The 16,423-nt window shown below is 40.1% G+C and overlaps 1 protein-coding gene across 2 annotated transcripts in view; it reads right to left on the bottom strand.

The window, feature by feature from the left end:
- IDO2 (indoleamine 2,3-dioxygenase 2) overlaps window positions 1–9,076 on the bottom strand; it is a 60,926-nt gene extending 51,850 nt beyond the window's left edge. The window contains exon 1 of one of the 2 annotated variants that reach the window (XM_047717166.1): window positions 8,852–9,076. In XM_047717166.1, coding sequence (XP_047573122.1) covers window positions 8,852–8,950 — 99 coding nt within the window. In that variant the 5' untranslated portion in view covers window positions 8,951–9,076. The remainder of the gene's footprint in view (window positions 1–8,851) is intronic. The other variant, XM_047717164.1, reaches the window with a different exon arrangement.
- Between the last annotated feature and the right edge of the window lie 7,347 nt (window positions 9,077–16,423).

Raw genomic sequence — 16,423 nt, 5'->3', positions numbered from 1 at the left:
ACATAAATTTATAATTGTAGTTATGGTATGTGATATATAATGGGAGTGCTGCTTAGCAATGATTCTAGACATGGGCATTACCAAACGTTTTTTCATTTATGTTATGCTTTTAAGATAGGATATGTATTGTATTATTGCATTAAATTTCTATAATTATTTTAATGTTTAATAAACTTATTAAAATAACTTCACAAGAAATATATATCTTTTGGAAATGATAATTAAAAATAATACAATCAATGTTTATAGCAAAACATTTCAAAAGCACAAAATTTATAAGATGGAAAGTAAAAGTACCCTAATTCTCATCCTTCCATCTAGTTATAACAACACTTGCAAGTTTCTTGAGTAGTTTTCCAGAAATTGTACATGCTATCATATTATCGTATACATTTATAATTCAGTGGTTATTAACAAGATTGAATATCTTTTCATATGCTTTGATCATTACATTTTGTGTAGTGCGTGAAACTGCCGTTCACAACAGGATAGTCAAGTGAACCAATATTTTCATTTATGCCATTGGGTTTTTACATTATGCTTTAGAAACTTCTTCCCATCCCAACAATATTTCTTTTAGGCTATTTCTAGTTTAATTGTTGATGCTTATGTCTGTAATCCGTCTACATTTGCGTTGAACATGTCCTGGGTTAGAATGTATTATCTCAGGACGCCTGGGTGGCTTTGTCAAAGTGTCTGCCGCGGCTCAGGTCTTGATCCCAGGGTCCTGGGATGGAGCCCCACATAGGGCTCCCTGCTCCTCGGGGAGCCTGCTTTTCCCTCCCCTCATCACTTGTGCTCTCTCATTGTCTTTCTCTCTCTCAAATAAATAAAATAATAAAAAAAGAACATATTATCTCATTTCCATCTTGAAATAGAGCCCAGGGATGTTGGATGACTTTCTGCTTTCCTGAGGTTACCCAACCTACTCTGACTCAGAGTTCAGCGCACTAACACCAACCACCTTGGAGTAAACACAGGGAGAATGGAGGACATAGGGGGATGGAAGATGGGTGTAACTGGGTAGGAGACTGAAACTTGTGTGCTTTTCTTACTCTCATTCCAATAACTGGAAGATCCAGGCGTGGGATGGGCAAAGATAATAAAATTTTTGGCTTTCTTTCCTTTGTAAAAATCGATTTCCTATTACACCTCTGTCAAAGTATAATTTTCAAAAAGTTAAAAAAATTGTTGACATAAATAGAGAATGTATGTCCAAGATAATTTGGTTCCTTAATGAGGAAATCAGCAGGATGGAAAAGTTGGTTCAAAAGCACTTGTTAAACTGGGTATTTATAGAGTTTTAAACAAAGAATGTTGAAATCAAATTACTAGGCTTGATGATAACAATGATCCAGGGGTGCCTGTGTGGCTCAGTTGTTAGGTGTCTGTCTTCGGCTCAGGTCGTGATCCCCAGGACCTAGGATCCAGCCTCGTATTTGGCTCCCGGCTTGGCCGTGAACCTGCTTTGTTGTCTTCACCATCGAGATCTTAGGACAATCGTATTTCTGGTTGCTCAGGTCCCTCTCTCCCTGGAATGCTTTTATCTTTTTACCTCACTCCCATGGTGGAGTGAATGTATGCCTCCACAAAGGAAGGAAGGTAGGAAGGAAAGAAGGAAGGAAGGAAAGAAGGAAGGGAGGAGGGAGAGAAAGAGAGAGAAAAGAGAGAGTAAATAGAAAGAGAGAGAAAGTTAGACACACGTGGAAACGACGAAAGTGACCTTATCTGGGAAAAGGTGTAGTTTAGTTAATGATTGCAAGATGAGATCATCTTGGATTAAGGTGGCTCCAAGGACAAGTGTCCTCAGAAGAGTGACAGTGAGGAGGAAGAAGATAGAGACACAAAGAAGGCCACATGGAGATCAACACCGAGAATGGAGCTGTTCTGCCATGAAAGTGGAAAACCTGGAGCCACGGGAAGACAGGGGAGGCCAGTAGGGATTCTCCTGCAGAGCTTCGGGAGGGAAACTAGTCTGGCCAACACCCTGACTTCAGACTTGCTCTCCAGCATTCTGAGCATACATTTCTGTTGTTTTAAGCCACCAAACTGTGATAACTTTGTCGCAGCAGTCCCGGGAAACAAATAAATGCCCTGAGTCTCCTTTTGAATGAAAAGAGCATATTTGTATTTTCCTATGGCCATTTTTTTCATTCTTTCTTAGCATCTGTCAGCTTGTCTCCCCTTATCGTCACATGTTTCTCTGCAGCTCGGATTTCCTGCACCAAAAACTTTAAGTGGCATCAGTGTTTAAAATTCCAGTTTTCAGAGGACTGTCTTAGCTAGCCCTGCTTCTACTTGCTTATCTCTGTCTGCCAATTTCCCCTTTGGCTCGACTTGCCTTTCTTGGTTCTTTTATTTTTTTTATTTTTTGAGATTTTATTTATTTATTTGAGAGGGAGAGAGAGAGAGAAAGCATGAGAGTGGAGTGAGGGGCAGAGAGAGAAGCAGACTCCCTGCTGCTCAGGGAGCCTGATGTGGGGCTCAATCCCAGGACTCTGGGATTGTAACCTGAGCAGAAGGCAACTGCTTAACTGACTGAGCCACCCAGCCACCCCCTGCCCCGACCTTTCTTGGTTCCTTAATTTTGGTACAGAAATCCATACGCTATCCAATCTCCCTTCCCCCAAACACATTTTTCCATATTGATCTACATTACCTATTATGAAATCTGATCTCTTGGTCTCTGTCTTTACTTTATTGCCATCACTACCTCAAATCCCCCTTCAACATGATCAGGCATGCCCCAGAAACTAGGAGAGGTGGCAATAATTTCTCAAGAAAATATTTGAATATTTCCTACCTACAACTTCTATCTGAAAACCATAGCCTCCAATGCTACAAAATAGTACTGAAGCAATTATTTTTCTATTCCTCCTCCTAAGCATCTGGGGTTCCATCAAGGATTGTGAATTTCTACAGGGCAGTATATATGTGTCTCTTTTTCTCAAATAGTTATTTGATCCCTCTAAAAGAATAAAGTTCAGTAAACTAATGGGACTTCACAATGAAGGAAACAACAAAACCAAAAGGCAGTTTTTGAAATGAGAAGTGCCCAGATGTTTATAGCAGTATTATTGACAAGAGACGAACTATGGAGAGAGCCCAAATGTCCATCAACTAATGAATGGATAAAGACGATGTGGTATATAAATACAATGGAATATTACTGTTCCATCAAAAAATGAAATCTTATCATTTGCAATGACATGGAGGGAGCTAGGATTTATTAAGCTAAATGAAATAGGTCAGTCAGAGAAAGACAAATATCATATGATTTCACTCATACCTGGAACTTAAGAAAGAAAGCAAGAAAGAAAGCAGATGAACACAGGTAAGGGGGAAAAGAGAAAAAGGAGAGAGGGAAACGAGCCATAAGAGGCTCTTAATGACAGAGAACAAACTGAGGGGAGATGGAGGGAGGTGGGCAGGGGAATGGGCTAGACGGGTGATGGGTATTAAGGAGGACACTTGTTATGATGAGCACTGGGTGTCCTTTGTAAGTGATGAATCACTGAATTCTATTCCAGAAACCAATATTGTACTGTATGTTAATTACCTAAATTTTAAATGAAAAAATGAAAAAAAAGTCCAAAAAAAGAATAAAGTTCCCAACATCCCTAAGAGTATTGGCACCAGTCCTTTTCTCCTGCTCCATGGCACACTTAAAATTCCCCTTTTCCTTTTTTTGAAAATTTTTAAAATTTAAATTCAATTTAGCTAACGTATAGTGTATTATTAGTTTCAGGGGTAGAATTTAGTGATTCATCAGTTGCATGTAACACCCAGTACTTATCACATCAAGTGCCCTCCTTAATGCCCATCACCCAGTTAACCCATCTCCCCACCCATGCCCCTTCCAATAATCCTCAGTTTGTTTCCTTTGTGTGTGTGTGTGTGTGTGTGTGCGCTAAAGAATCAGTTATGGGTTTATTGCCAAACAGAACTTCTGAGCCCTGGACAAAGATCATCTTTGAGAACGCTGAGCCATCAGAAGCACCGCCAGCCTCATCAGAATTTTTGTCAAGCATAGTTCACAGGCAGTGAGGAATGTGCACTTCTCTTAGGAGATGCCTTGTGTCTGGTTCTGAGCCGCCATTGATGATTCTTTCCTCTGTCCATTATTTCACTGTTTTTTTTTTTTTAAGATTTTATTTATTTATTTGACAGATGGAGATCACAAGTAGGCAGAGAGGCAGGCAGAGAGAGAGGAGGAAGCAGGCTCCATGCTGAGCAGAGAGCCCGATGTGGGGCTCGATCCCAGGACTCTGAGATCATGACCTGAGTTGAAGGCAGAGGCTTTAACCCACTGAGCCACCCAGGTGCCCCTTTTCACTGGTTTTAATAAGATGGTGATATTCCCTTTTTCCCCCCACATAAAATATGTTTAATAAATATTTTGATCAAAATTAAACTAAGAAAAAAACCCCAAATAAATGGTTAGTAATGCTACCGAAGCAATCCAGAAGAAAATAAAATATGACAAACCAATAGAAAGAACATTAAAACTATGTCTAGGTAAGATGATGTTCGGGAGTCCCCTCTGTCTATCCAAACCGACCAGTTAACCTTGCAAACTTGCTCCAAGTTCTGTCTTCTCCAGGAAGCTTTCCCCATCACTTCTGGTATGCACCAGGATCATCTCTGAACTCTTTAAAGCTTCTCTTCTCCAGAACAGCTTTAATCCTTTCTACCATTGCCCACATGTCATCCTGGAGACCCTTTAGCATTATAGTCCTTCTTCTTCAGCTAAATTCCCATTCAGCGCTAGAATCTTTTTGACAGAAAGCACCCTCCCACCCATTCCAGATGGAAGATCTCATGCTCCTGCCTCCTTTCCTTTGCTGCTGGTGCCTTTACCTCCAGGCTGTTGCTGCTTCTCCTGTACCTGCCACCTGCCAGACATTCTCCTCCAGATGTGCCTCCCTCCAACACCCCCGCCGCCCCCCTTCAGAACCTTCTTAATAAGAGCTGGTCAGATCACATTTTTTTTCTCCTCTGATACCTACAGCACAGCCCGCATTCCAAAGAGGATTAGAATGCAGGGACAACACCTGATTCACAACTGAATTTCCTGTCTTCTTCCCACTCTTAACCACCACCCCCCTTCCCGGTGCCCGTCCAGTGCTGCCTTTCTCCTTCAGGCTGGGCTCAGTAAAAAATTTTTTTTTTCATTTTATTTCTTTTCAATGTTCCAGAATTCATTGTTTATGCACCACACCATGCCCTCCCTAATCCCCACCACCAGGCTCACCCAATTCCCTCACCCCCACTCCTTTCCAAAACCCTCAGTTTGTTTCTCAGAGTCCATCAGTCTCTCCAATTTCCCCTAACTCACTCCTCAGCAAAGTTTTTCTCAGGAGGTTCCCCTAATGTGACTCCACTGACCATCCTGTCCTCCCCATTAGAGAAACACCCCCAGCAGACCAGAACTGCAGGAGCAGGTCTGGATTTCTCTCACACCCACCATCACTCACCACAGTACTCAAAAGTTACTTGGAGCAGGAGTGTGTAGTGAAGAACTGTCAGTGGGCTGTCTGTGGCTTTTTTTTTTTTCCTTTCTTTCTTTCTTTCTTTCTTTTTTTTTTTTTTTTTTTTTGGTGACAGCTATGCCTACATTTGGTACATTTGGAGAGAGAGTGATACTCTTTTTTTTTTTTTAAAGATTTTATTTATGTATTTGACAGACAGAGATCACAAGTATGCAGAGAGGCAGGCAGAGAGAGAGGGGGAAGCAGGCTCCCTGCTGAGCAGAGAGCCCAATGCAGGGCTCGATCCCAGGACCTTGGGATCATGACCTGAGCTGAAGGCAGAGGCTTTAACCCACTGAGCCACCCAGGCGCCCCGAGAGAGTGATATTCTAATTCCATCATTTCTTCTTCACTTATGAGTTACTTCTGGATAATGCCTGGGAACTAATTCTTTAGCTTGGAACTGTTTAAAAAAAAGAAAGAAAGGAAGGAAAGAATCAAGTGTTTTCCCCACCCTGGTAAGAATAGTAGATCAAAGATAATAGTTGACAGGAAGTTTATGTTCATAGAAGCATCCTGTAGTTTTGTATTGAAACTACTTCTGAGCTCTACTCAGTGCTTCTTGTAGCCATGACAACTTTATTTCTATAGCCTTCATCTCCCACCTGGACCTGCATTGTCCTCGATGCATTTTGTAGCTTTCAAGCACAAAGCAATTTAGCCTGGAGACTCTGAATTAACTGTTGGGGTGGGGCTCTGGCGTCAGTATTTTTTAAAGCCCCCCAAATGATTTTGGTGTGCAGTCCAGGAGCTGCTGCTCTAATTCACCCTGCACTTAACATCCTGCTGGGAAAATATTCAAACACCAGCTGGGTTATCTCAGTTGCCAGATGCGTGAAATACAGATTCCTGAGCCTAACATTGGAGATCTCTGTTCCGTACTCATCTAATCTATGGCTGTAATCTACTGTAGGTCCCTCCTTTCCTGCCAGACTGGTTTCCTTGTATTCTTTTTGTCTAAAGAAAAATGACTTCCCACCTCCCTCCACCCAAACACACATACAGAGGCACAGGACACATGATCTGGCAAACGATTTTTGCAGCATATTTATGGACAGGAGCCTGACAGGTGTACATTTCCCACACTGAAACATTAGCCCCAGGAAATATTTGAGAGTGGACAGAAACAGTGGGGTAGAGTATTTAATACTCTTGGAATCAGCCCCCCTTCCCTAAAGCCACAATATTTGCTTATTCAATAGCTTGACTGTTTTCTTCAGAGTCTTGAAGTAAATATTCATAGTAAGCATCCAAGCTTGCCAAAAGAGTATCTTTGGGTTAGTCGACATGACAGAAAAGCTCTCCCATCACTTGCCTTTACACTAAAGGAAAGCAAGACCTGTTTGTGCCCTTAGCAAAGTCAGTGTGAGACATTTCCTAATTTGTGATCAATTTCAACACCTCTCTTGACACCAGCTGCCTGATACCACTGATGACAAAAATCCCTTCTGATGGATGGAGCAACCTGGGGTAGATTCTGATTAGAACTTCTTCCTCAAACCTCTTCCCAGAAACAGAGATATTTAAAATTTTCACACAAATCAAAGGAAACTAAAACTGAAACACAGAATCACATTTTCAGAAATCTGACATATGACTACCCTAAAGAAGGCCCAGTTTACCAGGGAATTTTTTTTTTCTTATATAAACTCAGAAATGGAAATTTTTTCTAAGGGGTTATCCATTAACCAAGTCACAAGATAAACAGGATCTGGCTCCAGATATCACAAACACTGGATACCAGTTATTGTTTCTTACGTAGTTTTCTTGTTTGTCAAAAAGGAAACACAGAGTGGGACTCAATCATTGTGGTGTTATGAAGTTACATACTTCATAAGATTATTTTTCCTCAGCTTAGTGTACACATTCAATCCCACTAAGAGTGTGTTAGCCTATTGGCCTTTTCTTCCTTGTGAACCAGGGATGATGAGTATATTCCCGAATCAAGTTTTACACATGGAATGGAGTTCGTAATGAGCATTGGACTGAAGGGCAGGAGAACTGCTTCTAGTCTTTCACTGGATTTATTTAAAATATTTGATTCCACAGCAGTCTAGTGGGAGGGGCACTAGATCTCCATCCACTCCATGTGAAAACAGGGTCAGGCAATTCTTGTGATAAACACAGGGTTACAAGAGTTAGTAAGTACAAGTCAGGGCAACTGACCCCTTCTGGTTTGCCCGGGGTTTTCCTGCTTTAGCCCTGAAAGACCCACATCTTGGGACTCCTTTAAGTCCCTGGCAAAAGCAAATTCTTGGTCACCCCAGTGGCAGTCAGAGAATACAATCTACACTCTGGGCTACAGCCCTACTCTCCACAACATGCTGAAGTCATTACTTCTGATGTTCAAGTTACTTGTAGCTCTATGACTTGTTCTCTCAACTAATGGCTCTACAGACAGCTTTCGAGACCAATGAATAGATGATATCTTCATCAGTATTCCTCAAATAACGGTTGAAAGTAAATGAGCATTAGAGTAGGTATTCAATAAAAGCTCATTGAATTCTAGACCATTCTTTAATCATAGTTAAATGACAAATTAGGCTTATGGGGGGGAATTGGATCTATTAGGTTATTGCAATAACTGCAATATTGGACCCCTCATTCTCAACCATGTAGTTTGGACCTTATCTATGATGAATAGGAAAAAAAGGTGTTAAGAGCCCTGAGTACTAGTTCTGCTTTTGACACTATATGACTTTGGCAAGTCACTTCCTCTGAACTTTAGGTAGCCCAAATGTAAAAGCAGGAAGTTGGGACAGGTTGGTTTCTAAGCACTCTTAACAGCTTAACATCCTAGAGAGTAAGCAGTGCTGTTAAAAGTTAAGTAATGAAAGAATTGCATTACATTGTAACTTCAGTACAATTAAGAAATAAGTATTGTTAGTTCTCAAGGGTTACTTCCTCTTCTCAGCAACGTCTGTGAATATCTGATTCCTCCCACCAATGCCCAAAGTACCCCGACCTCCAGAGTTCTTTTTGCTCTCCCACTAGCAAGCCAAGAAAAACTGATTTGTTCTTTTAATTGATCTATAAGTTCCAACTTTTTCTTGGTAACTACAGATTTGCTCATAAGTTTATTGGACTGACTGACAATCTATTAAAAGCGGCTGGCCTTAAAACATTCTGTTTGAGCTGTGCTATGCTGAGCCGGGACTGTCATTTTCTTTTGTTTATAATTAAACGTTAAGTCGTCACATCTTGTCCAGGTATTTAGATCACCTGTCTCCCGATGACCACATAAATTAAGCAAACAAAAGAAGGAACAAATCGGCATCTTGAGAAACCTATTCTGCCCTGGTCCAAGGCTCCATACTTACCAGAGGATTTGGAAGAAGGAAGCCATAGTCTTCAGAAATGTGAAATCTTCCTAAAGATAATAATGGTGTTGTCTTCATATTCTGACTTGGAGGCTCCATAATTTTGTTTAAAGTATCTACATTAAAGCCTAAGTTCCTGAGTGCCCTCTCCCCCACAAATATCAAAGGTCTGGGGTAAGGGACCTTCAGAATAGCATCCTCCCTCTGAGGTTAATTGTGCGAGTGCCTCAGCAACAGAGAAAGACCTTGGTCTGAGGTTGAATTCCAGACTGCCATGAACTTTCTCTGACACAAGGCTGAGTAAACAATTAGAGACTGCTGATTAAAACAAACAGGCAAACAAAACCACAACAGAAAAAAAAAATATTTTTTTTTTCCTCAAAGTTGTAGTATATGAGAAGATTGGTTTTGAATCCAGACGTAAGTATGTTTTCCTTTGGAAAAGGAAAACTAAACTAGAACTTTGGTCGTGACTGATCCCATACACCCTGACAGTAACCTTATCTGTATAGACTTTTGACACACTGGGTCTTTATGTCCAAGGAGTAAACTGTTAAAACTGGATGTTAGTTCCATTTAGACAGATAATTCAGTGGCTGGTGATGACTGGCGAGGAGAGGAAGACTCTAAATGCATATCAGAACCTCAGAGGGTTTCGAACAACAATATACTCCAACACACTGAACAACATACTCCAACACACTGAACAACATACTGTAACATACAATTGCTTTGATTTTCTTTGAGAAATAATGTTTAATCATTTTTCAAAATCATTAAGCACAATAAGGAAGTCATATATATTTTTAAGTTGAATGAATAGGTAGTGGATATTAATAAACTTAAGAGCCTGAACAGATGATTTGACTTAACCAGCTCCCTTTATCCACCATCTTTTGAGAACCTACCACTAAGATAGGTGATTTTACCTATGAAGTACCTACTAATTTTGTGATTTTACAGGTTAATAAATTGGGGCACACACATGTGAATAACTCTGTCTATTGCCACTCCACTAATTATTGGCCGAGTGAGGACTAGAGCTGAGGTACTTTGACTTCCAAGCCTTTGCTGTGTTCACCAGATCAGGATACCAGACTGTCTTTTAAAAGTGCTATCAGAGTCTGAATTCACTTAACTATGCAGCCCAGTTATATGTTCCAGGCCATAGATCTGCACTATGGAAATTGTGAAGATTCTGCCTTTTTCCAAATGGACCCTGAACTTGGTTCATAAAGTTGTAAACAAATTTATTTGATGTATTTTAAAAGATTTTATTTTTTTTTATTTGAAAGAGAGAGAGAGAGAGTTAGAGCACATGTACAGAAGTTGAGCGAGGAGGGGAGGAAGAGGGAGAGGGACAAGCAGCCTCCCCACCAGGCAGGAAGCCCTACCTGGGACTTGATCCCAACACCCAACATGCAGAGATACGACCTGAATCAATGTCAGATGCTTAACCAACTGAACCACCCAGGTGCACCCCCACTTAAACAGATTTATTTGGAAGCTAATTTATCTAAACACATCTTCCCCTTCTTCCCTTTCTCTAAGAGAAGTAGAAAAGCTAAAGTGTGCCTGGTGGCACAGGGTTGAGCACGGGACTCTTGGTTTCTCGGGTCATGATCTCAGAGTGGTGGGATTGAGCCCCATGTCCGGCTCCAGTGCCGAATCTGCTTAAGATTCTTTCCTCCAGTCTCCCCCTCCAGCTCTGTTTCTCCCCCCACCCATCACGCATGCTCTCTCTCTCTCTCTCAAATAAATAAATAAGTATATAGCATCTTTTTTTAAAATGCTAAAAGCCGGAAGATCTCTGATCATTTATTGAATAGTTCCCATGGAAGTTTAAACTTTAAAAGTTGTATGTCAAAATCAGCCCAATTGATTTATGGTTCATCAAACATCTGATAGCCATTTTTAGTTGTCTACTTTCCCTCCACCCAATATCCAACCAGTCTTGAAATTGTCTCCTATGCCTTCCAAGTGCAATATCTCCAGCTTTATATGTTTAATCATTTTGTTCTCTCCCTCATTTTCAGATGAAAAGAAGTCCCAGTTGTTTTTGTTGATGCTAGTCATGTTATTTTGCATCCATTTCCTCTGTATCCTCTCCAGAATTTACTGTAAAATGATAAAACTGTAGAATCATAAAATATCAGAACTAAAAAGGAACATTATAGAGTACATGATCTAGTTCAACACCTCACTAAATGTATGAAAAGCCTGAAATTTATGGGCGTGAAATGGCTTATCACGTGTTACCCTGGGAGTGCACATAAGAATTGGACTGGGGTTTTGACTTGCTGCTTCTCAGTCCAGAATTTCTCACCGTTGATTCAGTGAGGCCTACCTGGTGAGCAGGAGTGTGAATTTCTATCACCTACCTGCCATGAGGCTTTTCAACAGGTGGCTTAGAGCCTTCTTGTCCACCTCTGCAGGAAATAGTAATATTTATCCCAGAGGCATTTTGGGATAAATAAACGGGAAACCATTCAGTGAAGCACTTATCAGACCATAGCAAATGCTGTTTACCTCATTTTCTTTTCATCTCATCCTGGAAATCCTTTTTTATATGTTTCTCTGGTTTTCTCTCTTATAAAAATTCCAATTATATCCTCTTCTATTTCAATCACTGACTCCTTTTATTTTTTTACATTTTGTCCCGGAACGTATACATATTTGTAGTGTTATTACAACTATTCTCTACTTCAGTTTGCTTATGCATTTCCATCTGATCTTCACCATCAATTCTATCTGCCCAGCTTCCTAGCTCTGCATATTCAGTCTTGAACTTTCTGGCTCCCAAGGTTTAGATCTTATGGTACTTGTGGGTCAGTGAACATCTCAGGTCCTACCAGAAAATCATTCAAGCATTCTTCCCTGTGGGGGGCCTGGGTGGTGCCCTCGGTTAAACATCCAACTCCTAGTTTCAGCTCAGGTTTTGATCTCAGGGGCAGGGTCATGAGATCGAGCACCACATGGGGCTCTGCACTGTGTGGAGTCTGCCTAAATTCTCTCTCCCTCTCCCTCTGCCCCTTCCACTGTGCACTCTCTCTCTGTCTCTCTCAAATAAATAAATAATTTTTTTTTAAAAAGAGCTCCTCACTGCAAATTAAATAAAGTTCAAGTTTTCTTGATCTGGCATTCAATAATGTTAATTGTCTGACACCTTATCATCTTTCTAGCTGTGCAAAATTTCAGAATCACTTTGGACTTCTTTCATATCCCATTCAAGTTCTTCCTGGTTTGACAGTTACCAACACATTTATCTCATCTTTTCTGTTAGGACTGCAAGCTGCTTGAAGAATTCATACCCACTTTGCATCTTCCTTTAGCAGCATGTGTCCAATGTTCGGTGCTCAAGAAGTCTTTGTTAAGTGAGTGGTCTCTCAGAGTCTCATGGTGGACCTCATATTTTTAGAACCAGTGTCTTGATGCCAGGTAGAAGTTTGTACTGGCCCCTCCCTGGAGACTTACTCTGCCCTAAGGAACACAGTGGCCACACAGTCCATGAAGCTCTGCCTGGCATCTTTCTTATTTACTAAGAGGAAGTTGGTGAAATATAATTGAGAACAGGAACTTCCTCTCCTAAGAGAAAGGTTTGGAATTTCAGAGTCCTGGGTTCTATAATTAGCTTTCTCACAGATTATAATAAAATCTGTGTGCAACAAGGGTTCTTTTGTTCTACTGGGTATTAGGGCCTTTTGGAAATGGAATGAGGGATTTTCAGAAAAGGAAAACATTCACAATTGAAATTTTTAAGATATCATTTATATGGTTATTTTATTGATATTTTATTTATTTATTTATTTATTTGAGTGAGAGAGAGAAACCACAAGCAGAGGGAGGATCAGAGGAGAGGGACAAAGAGACTGTGCTGAGCATGAGCTTGATGTGGGACTCAATCTCACGACCCTGAGATCATGACCTGAGCTGAAATGAAGAGTAGGCTTAACTGACTGAGCCACTCAGGCACCCCAAGGTATCATTTATATGTTTAATTGTGGCAACTTCAGATTTACTTAGTCTCAGTTTCAAACTGATTAAGTTCATCTGACTTGTCGCCAACAATCAACCCAAATAGCTCTGGTACACTGGGGCTATTCCTGTATAGCTCATTAATCCCTTCTTTGTAATTTCAGTGGGACTTTTCATTCCTCTTTGATGAACCATGTGGGAATCTGGCATTTTGCCTTTTCTTCTTCTCTCCCCCCTCTATCCTTTTTTTTTTTTTTTTTTCTTTTTAACTCTCCTCTTCTTGACATTTTCTAGGACATCTCTTCTTTCTGGTTTGATTGTACTTAAAAATAATAAGGGAAAATAGTAATTAATACTCAGTGATTTATCTCCTATGACAAGTCTTCTTCCACGAATAATCTCATTTAACCCTCACACAGCCCTGAGACTTAGGTCCTATTATTCCCATAATTTAGCTGAAGAAACTGAAGCTTGTAAAACTTAAGTAAAAGCCTAAGGTCCTATGTTTTATAAGTGGTGTCAGGACTGGGACATAAAAAATCTGACTTTAAAGTCACCACTCCTAGGGGAGGTGGAGGGAAGAAAAAATTAAAAATAAATAAAAATAAAATAAAATAAACTCACCACTACTGACCACTAGCAGGGCTTCCCCACAAAGCAGGGCTTCCCTGCTTTGGTTATTCTCTCCTGTTAATTCTAGTTACAGTTTTCTGTTGGTGATCTCCAGAGTTCAGATCCAACCTCCCTCTCCTTACTTTGTTCCCTCTTCGGTGACTTCATCCATTCAAAGACTTTGGCTGTCATCTCTAGACTGATGATTCTCAACATTTTGTTTCTAGTTGGATCTCTTCTGCCATCTATTAGTCTTCACTTGACTGTTCCATGGAAGCTTCATATGAAAATCTTAATGCATAGAACATATCCTAAGTTAACTTTCATGAAGGCAGGGGCAAAGGCTCTCTCTGTTTGTATTTGCATAGCTTCCATCCCATTGTTTTGAATTAATTCATTGGTCCCTTTCCCCACTAGTGAGCTCCTTAAAGTAAGGTTAGTGTCCTTAATCTTTCCATCTCTACTATCTAGCTTAGGGACTAGCAAACCATGTTTGCCTACTAAATAGTTACTGAACAGATGAGTAATTAGGGTAGAAGTTCTGATGCATATAGGGTAAGATTTAACACCATTAATGAAATTATGCTTGAGTCGATACTCATTTGTGTATTTCTTCTCTTAGCAGCCAAAATTTTAAATGCATTGCTAAGTGCTATAATGTAAGAGTGAGAAAACCATGGATCCTATCTATAGAAAACTGGTAAATTAGCAGTTGAGATAATACACACACACACACACACACACACACACCACAGAAAGAGAGTGCCATAATCACAATATAAGAGCAAAACTGGCATGTTCAAAAATAGAATTTTAAAACTCTATGGGAAGAAAGTTGAGAGAAACTTCCCTATGAGTTAATTTTTCAGCTCAGTTTGGGTTTGGGCAATGGCCTAAAATAGCGGTTCTCAAATAGAAATGAATATGTGGGAGGTGGTGGTATCAGCATGATCACTGGAGCTCTTCTCAGGGTTCACAAGGCTTTACTCATCCTTAGAATTTTGGAGGGTCTGGTATGCATATTCTTCAAAAGACGCCTCTTTCAAAGATAGGTTATTCTGGTACTGCTCTTTCCTCATTCATCCTGCCACCAACATTTTTGAAAACCAGCAAAAAATAGGGGTGCTTGGGTGCCTCTGTTGGGAGTCTGCCTTCAGCTCAGGTCATGGTCCCAGGGACCTGGGATCAAGTCTCACATCAGGCTCCCTGCTCAGTGGGGAGCCTGCTTCTCCCTCTCCTTCTGCCTGCTGCTCCCCCTGCTTTTACTCTCTCTCCCTAATAAGTAAATGTTAAAAAAGAAAAAAAAAGAAAATCAGCAAAAAATGAAAAGAATTCCCATAAAATCAACAGCATGGTTTCCTATCAATAACACTGCCAGTAAATCACTACTGGCAGGGTTATTGATAGGAAACCACACTGCTGACTTTATAAACTTGTAAAATATACAAATATATAAAAATATTTGTTACATCAAAATCATTGTTTTTGTAATCTAGAAGAAATATCAGTGCTGTTCTAATATCGAATACATGTTGACTTTAGGTTGTTTAAAATTTCCATTAGATTGACCCAGCCTGTCATTTGATTTTTTTTCATGGATGAATTTGCAGGTCACATATACAATTGAATCACAGTTGGAAATCACCTTAAGATGATCTATTTATTTCTGATCTTTTACAAGTGTACAAACAGACCAGCGAAGGTAAGTGAATTATTAAGCTCACATTGTCGTTTTCTTTTTAGTAACTTTATTTTTTAGATGAGTTTTAAATTCATAGCAAAATGGAGAAGAAAGTACAGGAAATTCCCATTAATCTGCCCCCACAAGCACAGCTTTCCATACCAGAGGGGTACACTTGTTAAAATCAGTCAACCTACATTGACACAGCACTGTTATCCAAAGTCCATAATTTACATTAGGGTTCACTCCCAGAGTTGTTCGTTCTATGAGTTTTAGCAAATGTATAATGATATGTATCCACCATTATAGTGTCACACAGAATAATTGCACTGAACTAAAAATCCTGTTTTGCTTATTCATATCTCCCTCTTCCCTAACCCCTGAAAATCCTGATTCTTTTACTGTGTCTATGCTTTTGACTTTTCTAGAATGTCATATAGTTGGAATCATGCAGTATGTAGCCTTTCAGATTGACTTTTTTACTTACTAATATGCATGGTAGGTTCCTCCACTTTTTTCTTTCTTTCTTTTTTTTTTTTGCTTGATCACTCATTTCTTTTTTTTTTTTTTTAAGATTTTATTTATTTATTTGTCAGAGAGAGAGAGAGAGAGAGCACAGGCAGGCAGAGTGGCAGGCAGAGGCAGAGGGAGAAGCAGGCTCCCCACAGAACAAGGAGCCCGATGTGGGACTCGATCCCAGGACGCTGGGATCATGACCTGAGCGGAAGGCAGCTGCTTAACCAACTGAGCCACCCAGGCGTCCCTTGATCACTCATTTCTTTAAAGTGCTGAATAAGGGGCACCTGGGTGGCTCAGTAGGTTAAGCATCCTACGTGTGATTTTGGCTCTGGTCATGATCTCAGGGTGGTGGGATTGAGCCCACACTCAATGGGGAGTCTGCTTGGGATGCTCTTTCTCCCTCTCCCTCTGCTCCTCCCCCAACTGGTGCTCTCTCTCTCTCTCCAAAATGAATAAATAAATCTTTTAAAAAAATAAGGTACTGAATAATATTACATTGCTATGGTGTACCTCAGTTTCTTTTTGCATTTCCCTACTGCAGGACATCTTGCTTGTTTCTAAGTTGTGCCAATTATTATAAATAATAAATATGAAAACAATTTTTAAACATCCATGTGCACGTTTTTGTGTAGACATAAATTTTATTTTCCTTTCCTTAAATTATGGGTCCCAGTGTGACGCAAATGCAATGACTTTCGATGACATGGACCATATATATCTTTCACGTCTTCTTTCAAGCTATTAATTTTACTTTCTGCTATGAAGGTGTAAGATTTCCCAGTTGT

The sequence above is a fragment of the Lutra lutra genome, chromosome 2 (genome assembly GCF_902655055.1).
Source record: "Lutra lutra chromosome 2, mLutLut1.2, whole genome shotgun sequence".
NCBI classification, from domain to species: domain Eukaryota; kingdom Metazoa; phylum Chordata; class Mammalia; order Carnivora; family Mustelidae; genus Lutra; species Lutra lutra.
This window is presented reverse-complemented; position numbering and strand designations above follow the sequence as displayed.